Source organism: Sinocyclocheilus grahami, unplaced genomic scaffold (assembly GCF_001515645.1).
Source record: "Sinocyclocheilus grahami isolate Dianchi unplaced genomic scaffold, SAMN03320097.WGS_v1.1 scaffold200.1, whole genome shotgun sequence".
Taxonomy (NCBI): domain Eukaryota; kingdom Metazoa; phylum Chordata; class Actinopteri; order Cypriniformes; family Cyprinidae; genus Sinocyclocheilus; species Sinocyclocheilus grahami.
Window position 1 is genome coordinate 68,285 of NW_015505379.1, and position 18,292 is coordinate 86,576.

Consider the following 18,292-nt stretch of genomic DNA (forward strand, 5'->3'; position numbering starts at 1 on the left):
CCCCACACACACACACACTTGCCCCCTCAAAAATCATGAGTGCATGAGGCCCCTGGTTAGCCTACATACAATCTCAGTACCAGAGATCAGCCAGAGTTCAGAAGAAAAGTAAAGCTCTTTACGCGAAAACAGAGATACCCGAGAGCAGTTGAGCTTAACAACACCTTCATTGCTGTTAAAGGGATAGTTCACCCAAAAATGAAAATTACGGTTAAGGCTAGAAGGGACACAGCTACGACTACAGGGCATGCGCACATCAATCATGTAATTTTTGTCATGCTGAACAACAATAATTACTGTATTTGCATTATTGTACGGGTTTTTTCAATAGTCCAAAAGAAGTCCCAATAAAGTGAATCCATCATAAAAAAGTACTCCACGTGGCTCAGATGGGTTAAAGGGGAGGTCTAAGAGTTGGATCCTCATGTTAAACATGGCCAAAGTTTCAAAAAAATTATATGAATGTAGTACTGAGTATTTCTGTGTCTAATATATACTCCTTCCGGTTTTGTACAAGTTTCCGAGAGTTTTTTCAAACTTGGCTCTTCGTGACGTAATGAAGGGTGGAACTCCTTGTATGGGCAATGGACATTTCTCCCGGAAGAGTGCGCCCGCGCACACACATCGGCCAGAACGAGAGCAAGAGCGTGCGTGCCCATGATCAACGAGCTTCTCATTCAGCTGCACTGAACGGGACTCGCTCGAGAAGAATGTCTCCAAAGAAGTGTGTTTTTTTGGCTGTAAGGGAAAGATAACCTTGTTCAGCTTACCAAAGAACCCAGCATTACGTGAACAGTGGATGCAGTTTGTTTTTCCGGGGCAGCAACGGAGTTTTGCAAGTGTGTTTGTTGACGAAAGTTTTATAAAGAAGGCTCAGTTCGACGCTGGATTTGCACATCATTTCATACTGGAAGATGGAGCGGTCCCAGCTATAAAAGATCCCGGTCATGATTCAGAACTGCAGACGGTAAGTGAAATGGCATCAAATGTCTTGTGTTTTGTTGGCAATCGGGCAAGTGCTCGTCACTCTTTAGCTCCGACCACGGCGCGCCTCCAGGAGCTCGACTGTTTTCGCAGAGAATTGGAAAGCTGTATTTTTCTTTTATAAATTTGATAAAACTAAAGACTCTTTGGAGTTATGAATGATGCTATACTACTCTATAGGTACTCAAGATCAACATGAGATTGGGTGAAACTGTGTGTTACCTCTCCTTTAATAAAGGCCTCCTCAAGCAAACCTATGCGTTTTTTAAAGAAAAAAATCCATATTTAAAACTTTATAAACCTTAATCTCTAGCTTCCGCTAACTGTCGTACACGCTTTCATGAAAGAGTGGCGTTCTAACAGATAATGACATAGGTGTAGCATAAGCTTTGGTGAGAATATGCTAGTCTCGCGAGAACCAAGTTTTGTTTACAGCAAAGGTAAAACAAGCCATGTGGCCCGGAGCCATGTGGGACACTTTTTATGATGGATGGATGCACTTTATTGGACTTGTTTTGGACTATTGAAAAATAACACCCATTCACTGCCATTATAAAGCTAGGAAGAGCCAGGATGTTTTTTAATATAACTCCGATTGGATTTGTCTGAAAGAAAAAAGTCATACACACCTAGGATGCTTTGAGGGTGAGTAAATAATGGGATAATTAAAATTTTTGGGTGAACTGTCCCTTTAAACAGTGTGCCAAATGATGAATGAAAACCTAATGAACAAATTGCCCTCTGAAGATTACAGGCTATTTGTTGATAGAGAGTACGTGGAATAGTTTATTGGTTTGATAATGCATTTAACCCTCAGGAAGTTCACGGTGCTACACGATAAAAGGAATCTTTCATAATATGTAGCCTAAAAAGCCTAAAGAAACTGTTAAAACGTTTCAGGTATGTGGGATGTTATTTTTGTGAGTGCCTATATTTTGTAGGTATAGTCGTAAAATAGATGATCAAATAGAAGGTCACATTAATATTAGTCTAAATGTGACTTTACGCAAGAACAAATAAACATACACTGCAGTGTTCTATACACAAACAAAACAATGCTACACAGATTATCTAAAAAAATTACAAGGTGAATCATATTTTGTACTAAACACAATTTAAAAAAAGGTTTCTGTAAAAGTATACATGTATTGTCTTGTTGGAAGCAATTAAGATTACACTGTACATATAATAATTCATACACAAAAGCAGTTTTACAGTTAAATTGCCATTATTGTATGTTATATATTTTCATTAACAGCTACCCACTTAACACGTTTTACTGTAGCATTTAATTTTTTTCTTGTTAAAATTACAAACCATTTTAACAACGTATAGCCCATTTTCTTCCCTGTAGCAAGACAATTATTACTGTGAGATACTCCCACTTTGACACCCCTCCAGATTGTTTGACAGCCTTTATAAGACTGCGAAGTTAGTATTTACTTAGAATTTTGCATATTTGTATAATTCAGTGTTCAATTTGATAAATAATATTAAATAGGCTAATCAAACTGACTCACCGGTTGTTCTCTTGAAACGCACTTACACTGGCACTATCACCCAAAAGAATTCTTCAAATTCCAAGTGACTTGCGACAGTTGAAATGTTGTCCAAATCACTGACAGTTCACTGGCGATGATAGAACCCGTTCAGCTATGACAACAAAGAAAGCTTCAGGTCTGTGCACAGAAGTTTCAGCTTTAAATAGCTTATCTGAGCAGCACGCCCTCCTCCTCTTTCTCACCCTCCTCCTCCTCTTTCACTCAGTAGCTTGCTAGTGTGCTGGCACGTCTCCAGTGAAACATGAGGAAAACATTCTCACTATTCAGGACCAATTCATTTAACTATTTATAATTTTCACACGTGTAAGGTTTTTAGTTTTTAGACTTCCATACTGCAACATGTCATATAACTGGGACTTGAAATAAGTTTGAATCTTGGCTTTGGTATGTTGTTACTGGTACATTTTAAGTGCTAATCCTTTTTATTGTATCAATTCAACAACATGCCTGATTGATTTAATTAGTGGACATTTAAAGGAATGATTGTGAAAGATGCCTCAAATTAAAGATAGCAACAGATGAGATGGGATTATAGTTCTTTTTGAAAACGTTTGTGTGCTGCATTATAAGATTAAGGACAATGAACATTTTAGAATTCAGCCATTGAGAAAATGTTAACCTCGTTTTTCTCATGCTGCACTTTAAATTTTGTCCACAAGACCATTATGTTTTAATGTATTACATTTATCATCATTGTTTAGAAGTTGTTTTATTATTATTATTATTTCACATAATCAAAGTTTTATAGTGTGTTTAAGACATTCTTAGATCATTACTCCTGGCCAATTCAGTTTTGCTTAACTACACTTTTAGGCATCAGGCCAGTCTCCACAAGTCCCCATGGCTCCAGTTTAAATTCAGGCTTCCAGCACCATTGGACGCTACTTCATAGGGTGAATTTGAATAGCATGGCAACTTCTTAAGACTAAAAGATCAAAGAAAGCTCATCTTCACATTTCCGAGAAACAGGTGTACCAGCAACACCATACCAGGAAATGTGTATTTACACCCTTGTTCGTTTTTATTTTCTAGCCGACAGTCTGTTTGCAGGTTTTTTTTTTTTTTTGCAGTGGAAATTTACAGAGGCAAATTCCAAAGGAGAAACAGATTAGAATTCTGAACAGCAAGCCTGCTGCACAATCTGGGTTGAAGGCCAAGGCCCCCCATTGCTGGTAATTGTGTGACTTCGCACCAATAGCATTAACCTACTTGCCACTGATCAGAGAGCAGTTTGAAGTTTGTCCTAACTCTGAAGGCTTCTGGCTTCTGTTTGAAGGCTGATTCAGGAACAGTGTTAAAAGGATAAATAAATCCAGAGATTTTCTTTGAATTCTTATCGTCCATATGGAACAGCAGGAAATTGTTTGTCCCAAAAAAGTTGTGGTGTGATTTTTTTTATTTCCAGTTAATTGAGATCCATTTTATTATCTGAACCCAAACCCCTTTTTTCACTTTAGACTCCTACACAAAAACCAAGCAATTACATTTTTTTCTCGTTGTTTTTGACTTGGTCCAGAAAGTGTCTTTCTTATTTTTTTTGCTCCCTCTGAATGAAGCCATTTTCATGCTCCATGGTTTTTTTCCATTTCTTTCTCTCCTGGTCTCACCTGTTTCTCCTGTTTAGCTCCTCCTCTTTTTTTCTAATTTTGACATCTACAGGAAGAAAGTAGGTAAAGAAGAAATTTGCAGTCCTGTAGTGACACACATAAGCACACATAGTGTCTCAAAGTAGAATCACTCTGCATTATTTTTCTATAACAAAAACCCTGAATCAGAACACAGCTGATCTCAGACCTGCATGAAAAAAGCTTACTTTCCAGTCAGAGAAAATGAAACTTGGTTCCGTTCAATTTCTGACTCTCTCCTTCCACGCTTTTAGAGCAAAATATCTTTTTATAACTTGAAAATTGTTGTTCTGTTTAAACAGTAATAAGGAGCATCCTTAACACTCTGTTTAAAACTTGTTCTCCCACGTAAGGAAAAGAATGTTTGTCAAGAGCATTAAATGGGATTGGGGATCTGATACCTCATATAGAGTGAATCTTTCACTGCATACTGTTTAATGAAATGGTGTTGAGATCAGATATCACAGGATAAGAATAGCAACTGTGCAAAACTTATCACGGAGGTGAGATGACACAATTAAGGTCACAATCACAGATAGTTGTGTATTAAACCATAGCGGGCATACAAAGAAACACCCATGTTTATGCAATCAGATTATGGATCACAGCTGTTAACATTAGTTTTCCACTGACAGGCTAATATAGGCCTAACTGTCTATTGTTGATACACTCCATTTGTTTTGCTTCACCAGATTTGCCTTAAGCATTATCTCTAAAAACTTGTTGCTTTTGTAAAATCCAATCACATGGATTTTCCATAGTGTTTCTCCACTATTGTTGATGATTTAACCAAATCTAATCAACTCTCTCCTGCTTTGTGTGGCATTGTGAGAAGAATAATTACCTATGATCAACAACATCAACTAAGATGAAATCTTTATGAAGAGTATATTACAAAAATATACAACAAATATTACAACAAAATACGTACTAATATACACTTTCAAAATGAGAGATAAATAGGCTGTAGTAAAAAAAACAATGTGTTAGAGGAACTAACTGTGCTTTAGTAGTAAAGCACAAACATTCAACACAAGTCTATGGTAGTGCAATAGTTTAAACAGAATGACAAAATCCTCTGCAGAAACCCAAAAAGAAATGATATGCCTGACGGTTCTATTTGAGTTGGCATATATACACACTCTCAGAGAAAGATGAGTGATTTAATGAGTATTTACTGTCTCATGCACACTAAAGCTGCAGAGCTTACTTGCATGCTGTTGTTTGGCTTCAGTGCACAGAATATCTGCTCTAGTCCAGCTTGAATCGCTTTTTACCAGTTTTCCCACCCTGTTCTCACCCAAAATACCCCCTCCTCAAAATTGTAACCCCCCACCCTTTAATTTGTCCCAGTCAACAATCCACCTCCCCTCCACACACACTACGCCCTGGAGGGTGTGTGAGCTCACAAGAAGTCAGCGTCAAATTCCTACATTCATAACCAATAACGCCTATGATGTTACTTGTCGAATTTTAGAGGTAATGAACCATGTAGAGAAAGACATGTAGTGACACAAAGCTGTTAATTTTTCAGGATTGCAATCCAATGTGTGTATGTATGTTACATTCTTAAAGACATACAAAGACAACTCCTTCTTAATTTCATCAGGATTAATGGAGTTAGTTTTTAACTAATTTTAATGAACCAATGAACAGAATGCTGTTTGAATTAAAATAATTCAGCGCTTTTGTGGTCTGTTTCCATCTGCTATTGTCTGGAGCCATTGTGGACGCTGATGAGTGTTTTGTGTCTGTTCTCTGTGTCTAATTAATGGATGGTCATTGAATTAGGTCAATGCCACAGCCTCTTAATTTTTTTTCTTTAACCCTTGTGCTGTGCTAAAAATGCTTTAACTAATTTGGTGTTCCTGTTCAAAAATGACCATGCAACTTTAAAAAAAAAAGTGATTGTTAATTTCTCATTATGCTACATTATCACCAAATATTTGATTCAATCTTCTTGTCAACTTTTTTTCTTTCAAGAAGCACAAGTTTGGTATTTCTTTTTGGAACTGATTGGTCATAGGCCTCAAGTTTTTGAGTTAAAAAAAGCATTATTTGTGGAGAATTTTGGTAATGTTTTAAAAAAGGTGCATAAGCTCAGATCCTATGATCCTTCAGGCCTTTTTCAGTCCTATGATCAACCAGTTCCAAAAGAAAATACAAAAGCTATGTTAATTGAAAGAAAACAAGTTGTCAAAAAGATTGGAGTGAATATTTGGTAATAATATAGCATAACAAAAAAAAATTTTTTGTAGGATGGTCGTTTTTGACTGGGAACACCAAAAAGTGCAAAAATGATTTAAGCTGTTATATTATTTAATTCAGTTGTTATTATATGTATATAAAATAAAATACAATATTTATACATTTATGTCATGCAATTATGTGTGTATGTTCACATGTGTGATCTCAATAAGAACAGAACATGCTTTCCTGGAACACTCTGTCTGGTTTGAACAAGGTCTATACATTAAGCTGACGTAATGTGTACTAGGACATGCTGTTGCCTCTCTCCCCTTGTGGCTGAAACATGTATGGCTTGATTGGTCTGGGCAATCTGTAAGCTTGTTTTGAGATTCTACAGCCTTTATCCTAGCATGAGCTTCAAATAGCTGTTTGTATGCAGGATTAGCAATTAGAGTGGAGGTCTGCTGTGGTAAAAACGATTATGGGCTAAATGTGCGCACAGGGTATATAGACTCTATGCATCTCAGAGTTCAGGGAGCTAATAGGTACTTTAAAGGAATCTGAATCTATTCTTTTTAAAAATGTCCCTTTTTCTTAAAACACACCCTGGTTTCAATGTATGAATATTTTCACAGCTGCAGGTCTGGCTTTTACCACCAGGGGGTTTGACTTACTGTTTTTCTGTGTGTGCTGCAAGATCTGGTTTGTTCCGGTGTCAGAGTTACAATAGTGAAAGCAGTGAGTAGTGAAAAGAGTGAATGACCGGAGATGGAGGCAGGAAAGCAAAAGGGAACGTGGTGACTTTATCAGACCATTCAAAAAGCAAATAGAAAACAGCCAGCCCATGGTTTCAGAGTCTCACCCCAAACGCAGTGGAAACTAGAAAGGCAAAGAAAAAACAAAACAAAACTTGATGCCTCCTGCCAAGAACACCAGAAAAAAAAATACAGGGTATTTCTGTAACCTGTAGACTAGAGGAAATATCATTCTCATGCAATCTGATGCCAACTCTAAAGATAGACATTACTCAAGTTAATAATTCATGCCTCAAAACTAGATTTTATGGCTCATGAGAGACAAAATAAATGTCAGCAAATTATGTTTATTGTGAAAGAAGGTTATTTTAGATCATTAGGACCTGATGATTTAGTATTCCAAAATGCACAAAGTTTATAAAAAAAGGACAAAGTATTTCTACATTTCTACTACTTGATATTTGTTTATAATGTACTGCTACAATAGCACTAACACATAATAAAGTTAAAATACGGTTACATTTACACACAACATCACTTTAGGGATGGCATGTATTGCAAGTTGTAAGTGTTGTGTGAAAGCTCTTGTCCTGTTATCATTGTTGATTTGTTTGTTGTTGTTTTCCCCCTCCGCAGATCTTACAGACCTCCCTCATCCTGTTGTACAGAGAAGAGAGATCATTTCCAATATATGAATAGGGCATCTCATTATTATTTTAATGTTGAGAGGTCTTAATGTTTACACAGTTTGGATTTGCTTGTCTATGATTGACCTCAAAGACTACAGTGGTAACTGGTTATAATACAGTCTATTGTCCATGCTGCCAATATTCTGTTTAGTAGACAGCAAAAAATGATTCTCTTTTACATGCCAGTCAGTCAAATGCAGTTTTCATTCAGGAAATTAAACTCACAACTGTTACGCAAAACTTACCGATTTTCTTTTTCGGCAGTCTCCACACAGGCAGCCCACACATCCATTCACAACCTGAATGACACAGAGTATCATCTGGATCAGAGACAGTCCCAAAAGTATGGAGAACAGCACGATGTGCCAGAGAACCACATTCTCGGGAAAGACACACTCGGACCATGTAGACTTATCCGCTATGTAACTGCTGTTCCTGTTACAGCAAGACAAAAAGAAAAGAGAAGGAGCTTTAGTTGAAGTGCAGGATAAGACCTCATCTAGTGGTCATACAAAGAGCTGCAATTTCATTGCATTCATTTCATTTTTCTTTTAGGTTTTAGGTGTTCTTACCCTACGGTATCCTCAAAGGGATATTCCCATTTACCACCCTCAATTTGGCATTTTGGCCCAACAGCGAGTGCTGCAATGGCAACACAGGCACAATAGGCTGACCCAGCAATGCCAAACGCAGACGAGAACACAGAATTCAGCATCTGAAAAAAACAAAAACAGCATAAAATGTTAAACAATCAAAATATGTTATATATACACTGTATGTAATTTATCTGTACAATACATTTGTGTATATGCAAAAGAGAAGGTTGTTTTTGTCTAACTGCTAAAAATATCTGCACATTGTACAGCTTCTCCAGTGAGCTTCCTGTTGTGATGGATAGTGATTTTACATTTTTTGGTGTTTTTCTGTGTCAGGTTTACTCACACGGCAACGGTTTCCACAGCAACCCACCCCGCAACAGCCTTTGCCCCCGGCTCTGATGGCTGAGCAGCTTGGACACATCATCTGATAAATAAAAGTGAGTGCAAATTAACTTTTCATCAACTGTGATGTCAACGAGATAAGGGTTGCTGTAAAGCAGGTTAAGTAATGTTTGTGTAAATTACTTACTCTATGATAAAAAATGAAGGTTCTTTATTGGCATCTGTGATTCCATGAAGAACTTTTAACATTCTTTACAGTGGAAAAATGTTCTTCAGATTATTAAAATGTTCTTCACACTGAGAAAATTTGTTCTTTGAATAACTGTTCACTAACTGTTTCTTTGGAGAACTCAAAATTGTCCTTCTGACATCACTGTGCGAAATCCCCTTTTGGAACCTTTATGTTTACTTGTTTACTTGCTCATAGCATGATCGTTTGTAAATGCAATTATTGCTTGATGTGAACATGAGCTAACTTACGTAACCTCAGGATTAATGCATCCTGGTCATATCCAGGATGTTCAATACACTCTCAGAAAAATACAAATAAAAAGTTCAAAAGTTGTCATTAGACAGTACCTTTTCAAAGGGTACAATTATGTGCCATGAAGGTACTAATATGTACACTAAAATGTACCTTTAAGGCACTTATATGCACACTTTAGGGGTAAATAAGGTATAAGCATGTACCTTTTGAAAGGTTTCTGCCCCAGATTTTGTACCATTTTTTTCTGAGAGTGTAGTACGAAGTCAATGTATTTTTCAGGGTGTGAGCAGTAAAGCGCTGCAAAATGGACCACTGTTCCTCATAACTGTACTTGCTCACCGCAGACATTCTGCTTTTGTTCCTCAGTTCTAAGGATCCTTTATTCTTATTGACTATTATTGCTAATTTAACCATTCTAATTCTCTTTATTGATCGGTGTGCCATATATTATCATATTCATACATTAATAAAGTAAATGGCACAGAAAGGCTTGTAGCAGTGTGTTTGAAGTATCTGATGTTTGTGGCTTAATGGTTAGAGAGTCGGACTTGTAACTCAAAGGTCATGGGTTTGAGTCTTGGTACCGGCAGGTGTAGGTGGGGGGAGTGAATGACCATTGCTCTCTTCCACCCTCAATACCACGACTGAGGTGAGACCCTTGAGCAAGGCACCGAACCTCCAGCTGCTCCCCGAGCGCTGCAGCAAAAATGGCTGCCCACTGCTCCGGGTGTGTGTGTGTGTGCTCTTGGATGGGATAAATGTAGAGCACAAATTCTGAGTATGGTACACTATACTTGGCTACATATCACGTCACTTCACTTCTAAAACATCAGGCCAAGTCAGTTCATGTTCATGTTAGTAAACAATAAAATTCCTATTGCACATTCTCAGAAAAAAAGATCCGTCACTGGGGTGGTTCCTTTTCAAAAGGTACACATTCAAACCTTATTTACCCCTACATGGTGCATATAAGGACCTTAAAGTTACATATTAATACCTAAAGTGTATATTGTACTTTAATGGTACATATTTGTAGCTTTCAAAAAGGTACCACCCCGGTGAGAACCTCTGTAGCTTTTTTTCTAAGAGTGCATCTCATAATAACAAGACAGTCAGATTTGTTTTCTTAGGAAACAGCCAAGTTCAGACAAACACCACATTAATGATGAGATAAATACAACAGACTGAATTACTCACAATTAATCCTCCACCAAGAACACCTCCCATAAGCCAGACTTGAAGGGAAATCTGGTCAGTTTCCAACTGTTCTCCATTAGGGAAGAATAAAAGTATATTCGCTATTATACACAAAAAAGCTGAAGGCAGAAGTATTAGCCCCAGTAACCGCGCACACTTCCCAGTACACATTGCGATGAATAAAAAACAAACAAACAAACTTTATAAATCAGGAGAAATTGTCGAAGGCTGTGTTCTTCTCATGCAGCACAGGCTCTGACTGATACCACAGAATGCCCTTTGAGACTTGACAATGTTTACAGTGCTTTTATCAGTGCCATTTATGGTGCGTTAACATAACAGCTGGCAGTGGATGAAGTTTCTGCTTTGGATAATTACTGTTAAACATGTATATGTGTATTGTGGCTGGTTAATCAGTGTAAGGTGTGTGGGGACAGTAAAGCCATTTAATGAATCCTGACAGAACAAAAAGGTCCTGTTTTACACCCCGTTTTATAATATCTTGTGTTATAAATGGTAATTATAGGACTTAATTTATAATGCTATTCCTATGTAACTATTCAACTGTAATGAAAATGAAAAGGTTGATAAAAAAATGTAAGTTTTTAATAACACCAGCAGACCAAGATTTTGGGTTAAAAACTCAAGTAAATGAAAACTAAATATTTGGCCTTGCTGGTCGTGTAATCTGTACGTAAATCTGTACATAAATCTGTAACGTCATTAAAGGTGGGGTAAGCGATTTTTCAAAAACGCTTTAAAACTGATTCGAGCCGAATAGCAAAACAAACTTGTAGCCAATCAGCAGTAAGGGGCATGTCTACTCATGATGTGGAGGAGAGAGAGTTCAGTAGTGATGGGAAGTTCGTATCATTTTACCGACTCGGACCTTTGAGTCTCGTTCAGCAAAATGAACGAATCTTTTTTCTAGTAATTTCGTTCATTTTAGCTAAATATAATTAAAATGTTACGTGTTACTTCCCTAACACATCTACTACTTATGCAAACGTTGATCACACTACAAACAATAGACCAATTATAGGTTTGTAAACATTCAGGATGCGCTCATCATGGTTGTAGAAAACCCGGGAGAGATAGCCTTTACGGTTAGAGAATTTCACGATAGGTTTAAAAATATTATAAATTATATTGATTAGATGTCATTTTCAAAATGTTCTCCGCATATTACAAGAGCTTGTCACCCAGCGATAAACACTGTTATTCAACGAAATTGACGTTAGAGAGTGGGATAGTCTTACAGATCCAAAACAGGGATGACGGTTTTTGTGGGCGGAGCCTATCTGGAGGCAGAAAATTACGGTTTTCAAGTGGCAGTCTAAGGAGCCATGGAATAAAATTATTTAAAAAAGGTAAATTAGATTTTATATTTCAAAATTCTGACTTTTTCTCGCAATTCCGAGATTATATCTCACAATTCTAATAAGGGAAAACAACTCGTCATTCTCTCTTTTCCCCTCGGCTCCTCTGTCTTTTTCCCCTCAGATTTGACAAACTCACTATTTTTGAGTTAAGTCGAGTTATAAAGTCCGAATTAGGAGATATAAACTTGCATTTGCGAGAAAAAAAGTCAGAATTGTGAGATAAAATAAATAAATGTTATGTAAAAATGTTAATAGTAAGGTTTAAATAATATTTCTAATAGTAAGGTTTAAATAATATTTCATGCTGTAACTGTAGGGTTAATACAATATGTCCACTATGAACAGCATATGTGAATATTATGTAGACCTATTGTTTAAATCGAATTTATGCTTTAAATGTAGGGTAATCATAACAGTTTTCATCCATAGTATGTCAGTTTAAACGTCTGCGTTTAGCTTCAAATGGCGTCTTTGACGACAGTATTCTATAAAAATGATTTGCATTCCAATAATGACATCAAAAGGCACAAAAATATTTTTTTCTTTTATTCCATGGATTTTACCCATTTATCTCCACTTGTTCCCAGTGTTTTTCTGCAACCACTATGCGCGCGCAGCTGCAAGTGACGTAACTGTGACGTCTACTCTAAATTGGTCTATACAAAACTGCCATAAGAAACAGAGAAGATTAATTCATTGTTTACCTGGGTCTTCAGTCTATGATTAGCTCACCTCACCTCTTATGCCGAGTTCACACTGCACGATTTTAGCCCGATTTTTCACTCGCCGACAGGTTTTGCGAAATCGCAGACAAATGCCCTGAAATCGGAGGCAAATCGGTGCTCGTTCACGCGAGTGACAACCACGCAGTGTGAATTATCAAAGACGCGATTTGAGGGATTCACCGATGCGTCGCTGACGCCCGTGAAATATTCGGCATGCTAAATATCTGGAGCTGTCGGCGATTTACAATCACACTGTGTGAAATGAGTTCTGACTGAAAAACACATCGGCGATGACCTACAGCCAATGAGAGACCAAGATACAGGGCAGCAGGAAGTTCTGGGAGGAGTTATAGGCTATGAAACGTAGTTTGCGGACCAGTATTGCCAAATCCGATTGCCTCGGGTTGTTTTTTATGTCAGCAGATTGAAGCGACCCCAATAACGTGATATTTAGGCTCTGGAATGTGAATTGTACCAGGAGAACCCCGCCAAAAAAAATTGTATTTTACCCCCCAATGCGATTTTTACTGGGGGACCCCCTCGAAAGCAATTGGGCGAACGACCCAACACTAGAGTTCAATGCACAGCACCTTCTCGCATTGTCAATCCCATAAGCACGTGTTCTGTTCCACACTTCAGTCCAGTTGGTGGCGGTAATGCACCTACAAGTTGGTTTGCCAACCGCCAATAAACACCAAAGAAGAAGAAGAAGAAGAAGTTCAGTGCACAGGACGGACATTAGCCGAGGAGAGCGACAGATCTGACAAGTCTTCGGGTTTGAGTCGTTCGTTCATTACGTGACAGCCCTATGAACTTAACCAATGCAGTCTGAGCCGGAAAGAGAATTGATTAGTTCATCTCTCGAGTCTTTTGAATTTCAGTGCACAGGACGGACATTAGCCGAGGAGAGCGACAGAAAGATAGAGGTGGCGGATACAAACCCCTACAGAAGAAAACCTCTGCGGAACAAACGAAGGCTTAAGGCAATAAGTAGGACCCGTGTAAATATCGAATCAGCTTTCCAGCGCTGGAGAGAACTCAAGGAACGTAAGGCCTGCGATCGGACGCCGAGGTTGCTTTGTTTCTTCTCGATAGGTGAGTAAAACACCTGAACAGCTGAAGTCTGTCTAGTACACTTGACGCGACAAAGCGACCGTTGAAAATCATTTGAAATGTGTCAATACGTCATAAGTAGAACGCAGCAGCAGATTTCTGCAATTGGGCTATTTTCAGGCTAGTTTTGAGTAGTAATTGGGCGGGTTTTGTAGCGAAAACCTGGCAACCCTGCACCAGACAGAGCTGTCGGCGATTCTTCCTATTGTAAAGTCATGCAGTGTGTAACCTCCTGTCGTCGTTCCATCGTGCAATGTGAACACAGCAACAACTGAATGCTACCCCAGATAGTCATTCAGTGTGAAACCAACAGTGATGCGATGTCTTTGAAAATCGTGCAGTGTGAACTCGGCATTATCTGACAAGTCTTCGGGTTTGAGTCGTTCGTTCATTACGTGACAGCCCTATGAACTTAACCAATGCAGTCTGAGCCGGAAAGAGAATTGATTAGTTCATCTCTCGAGTCTTTTGAATCATTCGTTCTTTTGTCACGTGACAGCATTGGATAGAGAAATTAGTTAATTTAAGCTTCCTTACAAACGGGTGCATAGTTATTATCATGGGCGTCGCTAGGCCATTTTTAGGGGGGCTATAGCTAAATGTAACTTTCAATATAATACATTTTCCAATGCATGTGGCAAAGTGGTTTGCATAGGCCTACTTGAGATAAGGAATAGTAGAAATGCAAACAATAACATTTTGTGTTTGTAGCCTACAGTAAACCGGTTGTGTTTGTGAGATCATGAAGAGTTGAATTTGGCTTATTCAGTACTCAAATGTTATATCTATCCATGCAATAGAGTGGAATACTGCAATAAGTTTAGTATACGACTATTAATCAAACATTTTTTATATTATATATATATATATAATTTTTTATTAGGCTATTATTATTATTATTATTATACCCTCACTGGGGGCTGAGCCCCCCTAAAATGAAAATCCTAGAATCCCCCCTGGTTATTATTATTATTATTATTATTATTATTATTATCATCATTATTATTTACTCTTACAGTTACATGATGCGTTTCTGGTCTCAAATTGAAGCTTTTTACTTCTTACAGTTTATAAATGTGTGAATTTCTGTCATTATGGTTCTTTTCCATAACACTGAATGTTGTAACAAAGGTAATAAAGAGTTGGTTATTATTAAGTCTCTTTCCGGCTCAGACTGCATTGGTTAAACTTATGGGGCTGTCACGTGATGAACGAATGACTCGAAAACCCCGAAGACTCGAAACAGGTGAACTACTTGACTAAACCCAGTACAAAACCTATAGGATGTTGCGCATGCGCGACTGAACGAATCACTCCCCGAGACGACTCGTTCTTCCCGAGTCACATTAAAGATTCGTTCATGAACGACCCAACACTAGAGTTCAATGCACAGCACCTTCTCGCATTGTCAATCCCATAAGCACGTGTTCTGTTCCACACTTCAGTCCAGTTGGTGGCGGTAATGCACCTACAAGTTGGTTTGCCAACCGCCAATAAACACCAAAGAAGAAGAAGAAGAAGAAGTTCAGTGCACAGGACGGACATTAGCCGAGGAGAGCGACAGAAAGATAGAGGTGGCGGATACAAACCCCTACAGAAGAAAACCTCTGCGGAACAAACGAAGGCTTAAGGCAATAAGTAGGACCCGTGTAAATATCGAATCAGCTTTCCAGCGCTGGAGAGAACTCAAGGAACGTAAGGCCTGCGATCGGACGCCGAGGTTGCTTTGTTTCTTCTCGATAGGTGAGTAAAACACCTGAACAGCTGAAGTCTGTCTAGTACACTTGACGCGACAAAGCGACCGTTGAAAATCATTTGAAATGTGTCAATACGTCATAAGTAGAACGCAGCAGCAGATTTCTGTCGGGGATTTGTCGCGCCGCGCCGCATCGTGTAGACCATAGATATGTATATATATCAGTAGGTGCGTTTCCATTACAGATTTGCGCAAAGCTTTGGCGATATTTTATAAAAGTCCATAAAGTGTTGCGAAATGACGGCGTTTCCATTAACCAATGTTATGCGACTTAAACTTAACCTTCTGCCTCACACGATAAGTCATGGCAACGGATTTTGGTGGGATTTTGGCTATATTTATTCAAAGGAGGCGTATGCGTGTATCTTTACAGAAGCAGCACAGAGAGCCGCTTCAGAAACGTGCGTGGCGCGGCTGGATTCTGGAATAAACACAAGCATTGTGGCAGCAATCAGCATCAGTGGCTGTATCAGAGCCACACTGCACCGCAGACGTGTGCAGCGTAAATTGTCTAAGCATAAATGGTAGGAGCGCCCCTTATACTGGAGAGGGTCACGTGTGATGTGTTTCTTGGCGGTTATAGTGCATTGAAGAATGACCATGTGACTTTTTACATAGGCCATGTGACCTGTAAATGCGAAAAAGCCGTTTCCATTGCAGTTTTGCGAATTATTCCTTTTTCGCACTGCCTGAAAAACCACCTCATGCGAGCGTAAAACTTTTTTGCGATATATGGCCGTTTTTGTAAAATTGACGCGTTTCCATTAGGCGTATTTTCAATTAGCAATTTAAATTTGCACAATTTGAAGGGTAATGGAAACGGGCCTAGTAGGCGATGAGTTCTATAGTATTTTGTCCGGTGTAACATTGGTTTCACAGAACTAATCGTTGCCTGGGTTGCGTACGAATGTGTGGGGCGGAGCTATCAAAATAGGGGCCAGATCCTTTTGGGGTAGGGGCGTGTTTGTTTTGGTGATTTCAAATGTCAACGTTGGCTACCAGAAATCACTTACCCCACCTTTAAGGGGCGCACGTGAGTTTGTATGGAGTCCGCGTGAGGTTTTTGGTTCTGCGTAGTTAAGCTCAACAAGTGTTACTACAGCTCGGGCTCAAAACAAGGTGAGTCATTTAAAACAATTTTGTTTCACATGAATCGAAGTCAAATGTTATTTGATATGTTTTGTCGAATATGTCGACAATTTGTTCGGTTGTTTTTCGATGTTGCTAGTTTAAAATCGGGTAAAGCTATCCAGTTAACATTGGACAAGTTGTTTGAACTCTCGAAACGTATGATTTTATAACATCGAGGTGTTGTTTTAACGATTGCTTTAGCTGATAAAATTTGTGGGTTGGTGGATGACATTACCTGCAATTCCAATTATGTAATTAGAATGAAGATGAATATAATTAGGCCTATGACATTTTGCTAGGTGTGCGTGGTAAACTTGTACAGCTAGTTGAGTACGTTTCTTAATATACTGACTCAAAGATGCAAAAGTGGTTATGTGTGTGCATGTAGTGAACTTCAGGTGAGATTGTAACGTTCATCGTGTTAAAACGGTTGAGGAAGAAGACACTGCGTGTGCCTATAGGTGGTTTATCATCAGGAAAAAGCACGATGCATTAACTTCTTTAGTTAAATTGTTGTTTTGTACAAAGCTATTTCGTCTATAAGTATTGTTGTTATTTTTTTATGTTTTATACATTATTTATTTTTTACCTGCGTGTCAGCATTGAGCTGGTGGCAGCTTTTTTGCAATTCTTTTTTGGTTCACTGGGGGGCAGACCCTTTCTGTGAAGCCGTTATTTCACGTTAACGTAATAGAGTCCGTGAATTTTACCTCTGCTGTCGTGTCCCAAGTTATTTTATTTTCATCTCCATTTTGATATGTTTCATGATGACAATAGCTTCATTGTATAATACTCCTGGAATTGTATCTATGTTTCTGAAGTACGTCCTTGTCAGTCTTTGTTGAAGTACAATTTAAAAAAAAAAACTAAATTATATTAACAAGTAGCAATATGAGTGTGAAATCTTGATAACAAAGATTTACAAGAATCTTTTAGGATTAAGAAAAAAATGTTAAATGCTTGCGATCATCATATTTACTGTCTTAAAGGATGTGGTTCCTCCTGTTAACCATTTGTAGGTATCGCTTCTCGGCCTTTTGGCTAAGATCAAGTGTAGTATCTGTTCTTATCAGTTTAATATCTGATACGTGCCCTACCCGGGCACCATATATTAAATTGATTTTTGGAGCAGGGAGATGGAATAGGGGCTTGCTCCGTCCACTCCACGCATCGACCCGGTATTGCAGTACTTCCGGGAACGGTGCATTTTTTGGTTCACTGGGGGGCAGACCCTTTCTGTGAAGCCGTTATTTCACGTTAACGTAATAGAGTCCGTGAATTTTACCTCTGCTGTCGTGTCCCAAGTTATTTTATTTTCATCTCCATTTTGATATGTTTCATGATGACAATAGCGTCATTGTATAATACTCCTGGAATTGTATCTATGTTTCTGAAGTACGTCCTTGTCAGTCTTTGTTGAAGTAAGTACAATTTTTTTAAAAACTAAATTATATTAACAAGTAGCAATATGAGTGTGAAATCTTGATAACAAAGATTTACAAGAATCTTTTAGGATTAAGAAAAAAAATTTAAATGCTTGCCGTCATCATATTTACTGTCTTAAAGGATGTGGTTCCTCCTGTTGACCATTTGTAGGTATCGCTTCTCGGCCTTTTGGCTAAGATCAAGTGTAGTATCTGTTCTTATCAGTTTAATATCTGATACGTGCCCTACCCGGGCACCATATATTAAATTGATTTTTGGAGCAGGGAGATGGAATAGGGGCTTGCTCCGTCCACTCCACGCATCGACCCG

At 38.4% G+C, this 18,292-nt stretch overlaps 1 protein-coding gene and 1 long non-coding RNA gene across 2 annotated transcripts; one reads left to right on the forward strand and one right to left on the reverse strand.

Annotated features, from left to right (window-relative positions):
- Positions 1–6,489: 6,489 nt before the first annotated feature.
- Positions 6,490–7,259, forward strand: LOC107595337 (uncharacterized). Its single transcript, XR_001610255.1, has 2 exons — positions 6,490–6,906; positions 7,145–7,259. It is a non-coding gene; the product is annotated as an uncharacterized lncRNA (long non-coding RNA).
- A 188-nt stretch (positions 7,260–7,447) lies between these two features.
- Positions 7,448–10,806, reverse strand: LOC107595336 (transmembrane 4 L6 family member 5-like). The gene is made up of 5 exons (XM_016285705.1): positions 10,431–10,806; positions 8,748–8,828; positions 8,378–8,520; positions 8,051–8,240; positions 7,448–7,773 (listed from the first exon to the last, which is right to left on the reverse strand). The coding sequence occupies exons 1-5, from the start codon at positions 10,599–10,601 to the stop codon at positions 7,756–7,758; spliced, it is 603 nt and encodes a 200-aa protein (XP_016141191.1). The 5' UTR covers positions 10,602–10,806; the 3' UTR covers positions 7,448–7,755.
- Between the last annotated feature and the right edge of the window lie 7,486 nt (positions 10,807–18,292).